Genomic DNA, 12,287 nt, shown 5'->3' with positions numbered 1-12,287 from the left:
TTCTAGACAATATAATAAATCAGTCAATTAAAAAGGATTTGATACGTTTTAACTAAGGTGAGGTTCAATCAAAACTTTTGGATATAAGAAATCTAGAAGGACTACTATAGGTTAGCTTAGTAGTGCCGATAATAGAGAGTCATATAGAAAATTCTTTGGAGAAATTGTAAATAAAGACTCCCAAATATGTAAAATTATGATTTGGGATTCTAAATTTAAAAAAATAACAAATAAGGACCCGATTTCATTTTTGTAAATATGAAATCATAGTGAAATGTCTGAATGCCTTATAGCCAAATGACAAGTTGACTATGAGAAATGATAAGTTCATCTTAGCGAATGATAATTTTAATAGACCAAATCACAACTTGGCTGGGGATATGCTAAATGACGAGTTGGTTATGGGAAATGATAAATTCACTTTAACGAATGACAACTTCAGCAGACCAAATCACGATTTGGCTGAGGGGCATTTCAGACATTTCACTCACATTTCATATTTGCAAAAGTGAAACTGGGTCCGTATTTACTATTTTCTAAATTTAGGATCTTAAATCATAATTTTATATATTTGGAGTTTTTATTTATAATTTTTTCAAAATTTTTCTTTTGTATTGCTTTTGTAAACTTATTTAGATATTATATATATTGTCATATTTCCAAATTCTAGGCCACATAATAAAATTTTTAAAAAGATAAGATAATTTAAAATTTTTATGGTAGTATTTGATAGGGAAAATGACAGATAAAGAAGGTGGAATTCATGAAATTCCACTTTGGGAAGCTAAGGAAATGTAAGGACAGAGAGGGAAGTCCTTCCCAAATTGAAATTTTGAAATTCAGGGAAATGACAAAAATACCTTTTGTCTTTTTTTTTTTAAAAAAAACTCAGCCCTCACCGGTGGCCGACCGCCGGCAGCCAGCAGCCGTCGCCGGGCGCTGCCACCGGCCACCGGTGTGGTGGCTGCCGGTGGAGTTTTTTTTGTAACAGTGTTTTTTTTTGTATGGGAGAATATTGCAAGAAATGGTAGAGGTGGGATTTGATCCCACAACTCGTTGGTCATTTGGGCCAACAAAACAGTAGATAACCATTGGGCCATCAAAGACTTGTTAACTTTACAATGCAAACAAAAATATAAGTTGACTCTTTTACTGTGACTTCAGCCCGTAACAACAATTTATCTGAGGATGACAAGTCTTAACTGAGAAATAACAAGTCTAAATTTGATATTAACAAAGCAACTTTTTCTGATACATAACAAGAAATAGCATGTACATTAATTAAAAATGGAAATAATTTATTTGAAAATGACTCGTCTTTATTGGAAAATGACACGTTTAAACGTGAGATTAACAATATGCCTTTTCCTGATACATAACAAGAAGTAGCATGTATATTAATTAAAAATGACAATAATTTATTTGAAAATGACACATCTTTACTGGAAAATAACAAGTCTAAACTTGAGATTAATAATGTGTCTTCTCCTGATACATAATCTAAACATGAGAATACATAATCTAAATTTGAGATTAATAATGTGTCTTCACTGGAAAATGAATCAGGAGATCTATTATTGTTACTTTTTATTGGACAACTAATTCATTTTTTAATTAAAAAAAAAAGGGGTTCCAAAAAAAGACGTTTTTGCTTTGGAGTGCTACCCTGTCGGCACGACCAGGCCACGTGGTTCCTTTTCTTTTCTGGCATCTTTTCGTCAACCAAGGTGCTTTTTCAATTAAAAAAATTCAAGCACTAAAAAAGTTACTTTAATTTGCTCATCAGATAAAGACTACTCATCTTTATTAAAGTAGTGAGGAGACAGGATATCCTTCGTTTGAGAAAAACGTGAAGGTTTTTTGGATACGTAAAGGTGCTTCCATCTTCGTGCTTCAATCATTCACTCACAGGCAACATATTTTCTCATTTTTTTCATTTATTTTTCATTTTCTTCCTTCTTTCGTTTTTTTAAAGGCTTATCCTGCACATAAATTTAAAAAATCACAGTACTAGTATGAGTAGATTTTGCAGTAAAGCTTCTTTTTATCATATAATTAATTGTAGAAAGAAACTACGATTATATAAGTATAAAATATTTATAAATTTAACCTAATTTATCTAAAAATATTCACCTATTTAATTATCAAATACACACTTATCATACAAAAATTGATTTCTTTTATATTACTTGTGTGTTTATCAATTAGCCTTTTGTGGTTAGCTCAAATTATAAGATTTTAATACTTCTTCTATTCTTAATATAAGACTTATTTAACTAATTTGATTAGATTAAGGAAGTTAGATAAGTTAGTTTTAGGTAAGTTAGTTGATCATAAAAAATATGACATGTTTTTCTAAAACACCATAATCATCTTCTTTAATATCCTCATTTTCTCTTCTATTTGATTATAATTGAGGGAGTATCTATAAGGATAATTTTAAAAAAATTGATAAATATAAAAAATAGGTTTTACATTTAAGACTAAAATTAATTTAATAATTAAGTCCTATGTTAAGGACCAGAGGAGTATAAACTAAATAAAAAGTTCAAACCCTCCTAGCTTAATGAAAAGAATATATTTCGGTCTTTGAGAATTAAAATTAAATTAAAGTGTATATTTTGAAATTATATAGAAAGCTAAGTGATAAAAATTTTAAAGGATGAATATTTAAAAATATTGAAATTAAATTATTCTTTTTTAATAAAGAAATTAAACTGTTCCTGAATAATATTAAGGATTAACTGGTAGTGAAAGTATCAAATTTTGAGCAAGCTGCGAATCTCAAAATAACTGTGGAAATGGTCTTGGTCTATTAACAATTTGTTATAACACTAATAAAAATTATTAATTAATCAGAAATGCCCAATAATGGGTAGTGAAGCTTTGCTCTTTTTTTTGTACGTTCTTGACTTACAAATATCGCGACTGCATATCTTATTTGGCACTGTTTGCATAATTTGTCCTCATCCAGCTAAATAATTTTTCATACACCAATTGAATTAATTTGAGCAACTGCAGCTAATCTTAAAATTGACTCTAATTTATGACGCGCCTTACCGCAACTGATACTCACCTAATTGGGGTGTTCACACCAATCGACATCTCTTCCCATGACACATCGGCCATGCAGTCAGTCTACCTTAACACGCAACCTGCCACTTTCAGTCAGTCTATCGTAACTATTACTCCTTTCAAGTTTTAAATATAAAATTTTATATTTAAAATCAGAAATATATTGTATTATTTATTTACTATTATTATGCAAGCACGTTTCTGTCACTTAGACAATGAGAAATATAACGAGATCTCAAGGAAAAAAAAAATAATTACTGAAAAATTCTAAGAACAACATAAATAGTTTATAATAACAATATTCAAAATAAAAAATAATAATTTTTTAGACTTGTTTTATATTTTTTTTTTATTAATATCTCATTATAATTCTCTCATATTTTACTGCCCTAACTTTTTCTCCAGCTCAGAACCGCCATGTGATTTTGTCCCTGTCGTTTATTCAAAAATCTCCAGCTCATCAATTCACTGATATAGGTACATAAAATACAAAAATGTCTTCATTATTCATTTAAATGTAAGAAACAATAATATGGTCATCAAATTTTGGTTACGATTAATTGAAGATCTTTTGATTAAATTTTAAAAAATATATATGTTTGTTTTTTAATAATTTATGTGTGAAAAATAATTTCTAGACAATATAATAAATCAGTCAATTAAAAAGGATTTGATATGTTTTAACCAAGGTGAGGTTCAATCAAAACTTTTGGATATAAGAAATCAAGTTAGAAGGACTACTATAGGTTAGCTTAACAGTGCCGATATTAGATGTTATAGTCATGTAGAAAAATCTTTCCTTTTGTATTGCTTTTGTAAACTTATTTAGATGTTATATATATTGTCATATTTACAAATTCCAGGCCGCATATGGCGAGCTCAGGTAATAAGAGTGTAACATGATAATTAAAGACTCTGGTAAAAAAAAAAAAACATGATAATTAAAGTCAAAATTTCAAACCATTCTAATTTAAATTATTGGCAATAAAATTTTAAAAAAGACAAGATAATTTAAAATTTTAATTTCACTTTTCAAAAACAATTGCACACATTATAGTAGGATATGATATCCAGTTTTGAGATGTGATTATTGGATGTACGACAAGACATCAAATTTTTTCGTTTTTGCTTTGGAGTCTTATCCTGTCCGCACGACCAGGCCACGTGGTTCCTTTTCTTTTCTGGCATCTTTTCGTTAACCAAGGTGCTTTTTCAATTAAAAAAATTCAAGCATTGAGAACGTTACTTTAATTTGCTCATCAGATAAAGACTACTCATCTTCCTTAAAGTAGTAAGGAGACAGGATATCTCCGGTCAAAAAAAAAAAAAAGGAGACAGGATATGCTTCGTCTGAAAAAAACGTGAAGTTTTTTTTATACGCAAAGGTTGGAAATTTGCGATGCACAAATTATTTTTCTCCTAACTAAATTACTCCGGACACAAAAATTGAAAATTAATACTGCGATGACTTGCTTAAAAATAAACGTTCCCTTTCCATTTTTCTTTTTTCCATCAAACCCCCCTTCCATTTACGCTAATAGTAATAAGAGTGGATATTTCTATTAGGGTGCTCATTCTTTTGATAGTCCCGAATTCCGATATAATTTTATTCGTAAAATTATAAAATTTTCCATTTCTATTTTAAATTAAGAATCGCGTTTGCCCTTACAAGATTGAGAATTATAAAAATACATTTTAGATTTTATTTATTGAACACAAATATTGAGTTCTCATGTTTGAAATGAACATAGATAGCACCACATGAAACACGCAGTCAAATATTCACTGGTGCAAAAGTGAATTGTTAAGCCTGAAAAAAGGGGAAAGGTGAACTTCAAAAATGAAAAATGAAAAAAGAAAACTTGCGTTTTAGTGGCAATTGAAAATAGTTAATTGGATTCAGGTTGCAAGAGTATTCTTATTACTCTTTGTTTTGCCAATGAGAATATTATTGTTACTTTAACTTTGCAGTTTGACCAACGAGAGTTAGTTCTAGTAGAAAGAACTAGTTTCTTATAATGTGATGAATCAATATTCGAATTCTCGTTGGGAGAGATGCACATATTTATTACTTGACAATATTTTGAGTAGATTATTCCAATAAGAGGATACCTTTGCCTATAAAAATAGATTTCGTAGTTTGATGTCTTCATTAATTTTTTTAATAATGAAAGAACAACTTCATTCAAAATAAAATAAAATAGTGGGAAAAACTTTGGTGAAATTATTTATATCTATCAGTCAAATTTTCTAATCATACTTGTTATTTTGTTATTATTAATTGATAATTGATGAAATGCCTATGTGCACTTGTAAATTTACTTGTGGCAATTGTAAGTTTTTGTCTAAGCTATTATGATATGAATGAGGATTTATGTTACATAGCTGCTTATTATTTTGCTATTATTAAGTGAACATGGATATGTGCACTTGTAAATTCACCTATAAAATTTGAACATTTGTCTTTTTTCTTCCTATTATTATTTAATAAAACATGTATTTATGTGTAAATTCACCTGTGATCGTAATATAATATATTATATAAGGAATTCAACTTAACTTTTGCCCTAAAATAAAATATATAAAGTTGGATTTCATCAAAGAGCAAGAGAACTTAATTATGGGACTCATTGGAGTCCAATTTAAACAGCGACACACAATAACCTTCTGGCAATATGCAGAAGTATGCTCACAGAGTCCTCACGGTATCTTCATTAGTTGCGTTTATGCCTTTTTTCTGTTCTCTTTTTGTTCCTGTTCCTTTTCTATCTTCTTCTTCTAACACAACAAATCAACGTAAATCTTCGTGCTTCAATCATTCACTCACAGGCAACATATTTTCTCATTTTTTTCCATTTATTTTTTCATTTTCTTCCTTCTTTCGTTTTTTTAAAGGCTTATCCTGCACATAAATTTAAAAAAGCACAGTACTAGTATGAGTAGATTTTGCAGTAAAGCTCCTTTTTATCATGTAATTAATTGTAGAAAGAAACTACGATTATATAAGTATAAAATATTTATAAATTTAACCTAATTTATCTAAAAATATTCACCTATTCAATTATCTAATACACACTTATCATACAAAAATTGATTTCTTTTATATTACTTGTGTGTGTATCAATTATCCTTTTGTGGTTAGCTCAAATTATAAGATTTTAACATAAGCTAAGTGAAAAGTTCAAACCCTCCTAACTTAATGAAAACAATATAGTTCGGTCATTGAGAATTACAATTAAATTAAAGTGTATATTTTGAAATTTTAAAAATATATAGTTTCAACAAAGTTGAAAAGCTAAGTGATAAAAATTTTAAAGGATGAATATTTAAAAATATTGAAAGTAAATTATTCTTTTTTAATAAAGAAATTAGGGTTAAGGTGCATCAAACACCCTGAAGTATTTTGTGGGGTGCATCTAGCACCCTAAAGTATTTTGTAGTGTATCCAGCACCCTGAAGTGTTTTTTAGGGACGTTCAGCATCCTGAAGTATTTTTTTTTTTTGCCTTGACGCTAAATGCACCAAAAAATATTTTTTGTTGTTGGACACACCTAAAAAATTATTCTTTGAGATGCTAGATACACCAAAAAATACTTTAAGGTATTGGATGCATCTAAAAAAATACTTCAGGGTGCTGCATGCACCATAAAATACGTTGGAGTACTGGATGTACCTGAGAAAATACTTCGGGGTACTGGATGCACTTTAACCCAATAAATTAAACTATTCCTGAATAATATTAAGGATTAACTGGTAGTGAAAGTATCAAATTTTGAGCAAGCTGCGAATCTCAAAATAACTATGGAAATAGTCTTGGTCTATTAGCAATTTGCTATAACAATAATAAAAATTATTAACTAATCAGAAATGCCCAATAATGGGCAGTCAAGCTTTCCTCTTTTCTTTGTGCGTTCTTCACTTACAAATATCGTGATTGCAGATCTTATTTGGCACTGTTTGCATATTTTGTCCTCATTCAGCTAATAATTTTTCATACACCAATTGAATTAATTTGAGCAATTGCTGCTAATCTTAAAATTGACTCTAACTTTGTAAGTAGTCTTGGTCTATTAACAAATTGTTGTCGTAGTAGTAATAGTTATAAGGGCATATGTGCAAAAATATCCTTTATAATGTCCAAAAAGAGCACCTGGCACTATGAAAAAAAATATTGGGAACAACATTTTAAAACAGAGCAAAAATGCCAGTGCTTTAACTCTGATAAACATCCGTTTTTCTTTTTACTCACCCAGTGTCCACGTGTCAATTGCTCCATCCCACTCAACCCTGCCTCCTTCTCATCCTTCCTCTCTCTCGGGTTGCAGCCTCTCTAATCTCTACCCCACTTTGCCCCTCGCCTCCTTACTGAACATTTTGTCTTTGTTTCTTCACTTCACAGCTCATCGTCTCTACCCCACCATTTACCCAACTTCTACTTCATTTTCTCCTTCTCTTGTGTTTTTGCCTGTGCCATTCCTTGCTTCATCGGCATCAGCTAGGCATCTACATCATCGTTTCCTCTTGCTTGCATCACCACCTTCCTTTTATCCTCAATCAACATCGACCGCGTCATAATATTCAATGCCTACCCTAGTATACTGTGTGACTTCAACAACACGAGCATTGTCATCACCGTCAAAAATAGCAACATCCTTACTCTCTCCAAGCTCGCCGCCGCTCAATCATGGGTGTGATCGACAACATCCTTCCATTTCACCCTAATGCTATAACTGTTCAGCTTCCACATCATTTGTTTTTTTTTTCTACTCAACTTTTAGTTTGTTGTGTTGGTTAAAAAGAATAAGGCAATCGGGGGGATGAGAGAGAGAGAGAAAGGGTAACGACGAGAGAGTGGGTTGATCAAGATAAGAGAGCACATGGGAAGAGCATTAGACACATGGAAGCTAGGTGGGATCCAAAAAAAGAAAAAAAGTAACGGATGTTTACAAGAGTGATGTAAAACAGGAAGAGGAAAAGGGGAAGGGAAGAGATCAGAAAGAGTAGAGGAGAGAAAATAGAGAACAAAGAAGAGGAAACCAGTAGAGAGAAAACGATAATTACAATATCATTCAATAATCAAGTCTGCCCCCTAATAAGAAACCTAAGTTTCATTATTATACTAAAATAATAAAACTGAAAATATCAACAACAACAACTAATTCTAATAATAAAATAATAAAATACTGAGAAATCTAAATGAATCCTGAAAATGTAAATAATCTAAATATCCTAGATAATTCAAATATTCTAGAAATATAATAAAATCATAATTATTTCTTTTCATAGCCCATCAATTCTCCCCTAATTGAAAAACTCAGCTCCTGATGAGTTAAAATTGATGCCTAAATCTTAGGAGAGAAGGGAGGGATAAAGAGCTCTGCATAGTACTTCGATCTGGGAATCCCTTCCAATGAGTGAGGTGCCAGAAGAGGAACAATTGGCAACAGTGAGTAGCTGGATCTTGGGTAATATCTGGAAAACCTTTCCAACATACAAGATATTGTTGGATTGATTTGTTCAGTATGAGACAATCTCAGGAGATGTAGCTTTCAAACAAGATAGCACTATAAAATGATGAAACTGAATCTTGTTGGCCATAATTTGAGAAGAAACTACTTGCACTTGTGCCAATTGAACAACCTAATCAATGTTTGAAAAAATTTTACCGTTGACGATAATAAAATCAGGGGTCTCACTCAATTGAATTGCAAACATGTTCAGTGGTGCTTGTTGAGTATTATGAGTGGCTGCCACATGAGTTGTGGGCACCACTTCACTTGGCTTTACAATATCTTCTTCCTTGTTTAATGAAGGAGCTTTGATCTCTATTAACTCGTTTTTCAAACTTATTGAGTGCGTAGTCACATAATTGCTTCCAACAGTCAAGTTTAGCTTGAAGTTGTTCTATACACACCTTGCAATCAAGTTGTTGTTGCATGATATGCTTATAGAGGCAATGATATGTAGGATCAACATAGTATTGACCAACGTAATTATCATAATCAGCATAGTCATACTACACTTGGTTGGCATACCAATAGAGGTGAGTAGTGTATCTGGTATAGTCATGATCAATATCCTTATACGTGGTGTCATGTGCATAGTGACACTTCCTATAAGGATATTCTCTATAACTCATGTTTAAAACTAAATAACATAATAATTCTTTTCTTGCTCTCCCCTTTTTTTTTTCCTTTCTAAATTTCCTTCTCTCTAAATACAACAAATAAATATCAATAAAAAAACTAAAAAAAGAAATATACCCCTAATCTTTCAGTAGCTTCAGGAAGGTCCATAACTGAAGAATGGCTGAACAGGTCAAAAGTGAAATTTTCACAAGTTGAGCGTAATTTTTGCGAAAATTGAATTCTAGATGATTTAGAGATTCAGACGGAGCGTGAGAGTGCATGGAGACTCTTTTGGTAGCGAAACTTCTAGATTTGGCCGTGTTCCTCAAAAGAAGTAGAACGGTGCTGATGGTTTTGTGATCAGAAGTTGAGACGGTTAGACCTGGGATTGGGGATGGCCCCTTTTTTTTTTTTTTGAGACGGTGGCTCGAGAAAGAGGTGTTCGGTAGATGAAAAAAAGAAAATTTTTTTAAATAGGTGAGGAAGTAGCTAGAGAACTAGGTTCTAATGCTAAATTGATATAAAACAGAAAAAGGAAAGGGGGAAGGGAAGAGATCAGAAAGAGCAGAGAAGAAAAAAATAGAGAACGGAGAAGAGGAAACCAATTGACAGAAAACGATAATTGTAATATCATTCAATAATCAAGTTTGCTGTCTAATGAGAAACCTAAAATTACTTATACTAAAATAATAATAAAACTGAAAAAAATAACAACAACAGCTAATCCTAATAATAAAATAATAAAATACTGAGAAATCTAAATCAATCCTAAAAATGTAAATAATCTAAATATCCTAGATAATTCAAGTATTCTAGAACTATAATAAAATCATAATTATTTCTTTTCATATCCCATCAAAGAGTTAACGGAAGTGGCACTTTTGTTATGTTTTAAAATGTTCATACGTATTTTTGCTCCTGGTATTTCTTTATGGTATCATGTGCTCTTTTTGGACATTATAAAAGGTATTTTTGCACCTTCACCCTGGTGGTGGTTGTGGTGGTGGTGATGATGATGATAATGATGGTGATCGAGTTAATTAAGCAGATATGCTCAATATAAAAATCATGGTCTTTGTCCTATATGGGTGGTTATGCTTTTCTCTTTTCTTCTTTCGTTAGTTCTCCACTTACAAATATCGTGATTGCATAACTTATTTGGCATTGTTTGCAGCTGCTTCTTCTTGGAGATCTCATTTTCATCGTTTCTAATTCCTCTCAAACTCGTTATCACCACTCTGTGTTCTTCAGATTTCTTCGGTAGCTTCCTTCAAGTTGCTGACGAAATCAATTCAAATCAAGCTTCTCATGTACTCTATCTTCTGTAAGTGGGTTACTTTCTTGTCATTTTCACAAAAAAAAAAAGGAACTCTTCCTTAGAACGTTTTGGACTGCTTGCAAGTATTTAAGTCTTTAGATCTGAATTAAATCTTTAAAAAAAAAAGCTGGTTTAAAGATTTATTTTCTTGCTACTATTTTTCTGCATATATCGTTGCTTTTGTTGTGATCAGTCATGTATAAAAATCTAAGAAGAAGATGAAGAAGAAGTATGTGTTTAAGAAGTTTTGGTGCTGTCTTCATCTGTGCTTTATCAGTGACACAAGAAAGTGGTGCTAATCATAAAGGTAAATTCTTTGTGTTGATGATTAAGTATTTTGGACTTGGATTGCTACGAACAATACTATGTTTCTTGTCTAACTTTTTCTCTATCTGCTTTATACAGAACTTTAGTGGCTGCCTGTACACATACATCTCAAGCTCCGGAAGGTCAACTTCTCGCATCGAACAAGGTAACTTTTGGATTTGTTTGTCTGGGAGTATTGTTTATGGACTGATAAGATCTGATATTTTTAAATAGTTTAAATCTAATATACTTTAAGATTTAATATGCACCCAGCACCTCCATCACCTAAAATATTTAGTCGTGTAATTTTGCCCATCATATATTAAAAACGGAGAGCAATTCCCACATATAAGCTAACTACTAAACCTTAACCTCCGTTAGTTCTCAAACCCGTGTTGCTGTTCACCATCTTCATCCTCCATCCTCTAGTAAGTTAAACTTGAAAGACTTCTGGTAACGAAGATGAATGCTATGAAGAAAACAAAATGAAAGTGGCTATACAAGACGAATTCAAGGGAGAAGAAAAGAGAAGGGCCATTTAGTTATAAACATCATATTGAACCCCCAAAATCCTAACCGTTGACCTCTCCACGTCGTCATGACAACTCCTCCAATCTCCTCTCCGCCATCGCGAACCAAACACGGTCCGCCACCTCCACTCTTGGCTTCTTTATTTATTTATTTATTTTCTAAGAAGCTTCTTTAATTTCAAATCATTAACCACGCAATCCCCTTGGAATTTCTCAACCGTACGCAATCTCCTCCATCGAGGCATTCCACAAGCAACTGGCGGAGATCAAGGTGCGGTTGTACCATAGGTTTGTCGAGCTACCATTTTATTTCTTTGAAATAGAGCTTTCTATAGCTCCCTTTAGATTTGTTTCAAGATACAAGAAATTAAACCTAGTCTTCTAACAATAATGTTGTGCCTTTTTGTCTCTTCCCGGACTGTACCACATGCTGGCTTGTTCCAGTTCTAGAGACGAAATAGTTGATTTCTTCTTCTTGGGTAGAGTCACTTCCATTCTGACATCTACTCTTTTTTTTTTTTTAAAAAAAAAAGAAATCATTCAAAAGTGAATGATTTGAAGCTCTCTTTTCTTTATGCTTTTGATTTTTGGAAGAAGTTACAATTAATTGTCCGATCCCTTCACATCTATTTTTTTAGAATTTTTATCAAAATACTATCAACAATACAAAAAAATTGTGAAAATGTACATGATGAAAAATATTTACCAATATGCTCCATTTTTGAGAAAGTCCTTATGGCTCTGAACAAGTTTCACAAATCGGTCTACCTCTAAACAATCTCAAGGTCTTTTTTAATCTTCAGCAAAAATTACAATTAAATGCCCCATTTCATCAACTTTTGCCACGTCTCTATGCTTTTAAATTTTAGATATAATTATAACTAATTACCCCTTTGTTTCATATCTTTTTTTTATATATACACAAGTAGA

General features: G+C 31.6%; 1 protein-coding gene across 1 annotated transcript in view; it reads left to right on the top strand.

Moving 5' to 3' along the window:
• Positions 1–12,287, top strand: part of LOC114732734 (uncharacterized) — a 44,163-nt gene that overhangs the window by 7,887 nt on the left and 23,989 nt on the right. The window contains exons 3-5 of the mRNA XM_028920069.1: positions 10,170–10,238; positions 10,378–10,463; positions 10,927–10,993. Of these exons, the coding sequence (XP_028775902.1) occupies positions 10,170–10,238; positions 10,378–10,463; positions 10,927–10,993 (222 nt within the window). The remainder of the gene's footprint in view (positions 1–10,169; positions 10,239–10,377; positions 10,464–10,926; positions 10,994–12,287) is intronic.

Source organism: Neltuma alba, unplaced genomic scaffold (assembly GCF_004799145.2).
Source record: "Neltuma alba isolate B1F8T4 unplaced genomic scaffold, ASM479914v2 tig00012932_pilon, whole genome shotgun sequence".
Classification (NCBI taxonomy): Eukaryota; Viridiplantae; Streptophyta; class Magnoliopsida; order Fabales; family Fabaceae; genus Neltuma; species Neltuma alba.
This window is presented reverse-complemented; position numbering and strand designations above follow the sequence as displayed.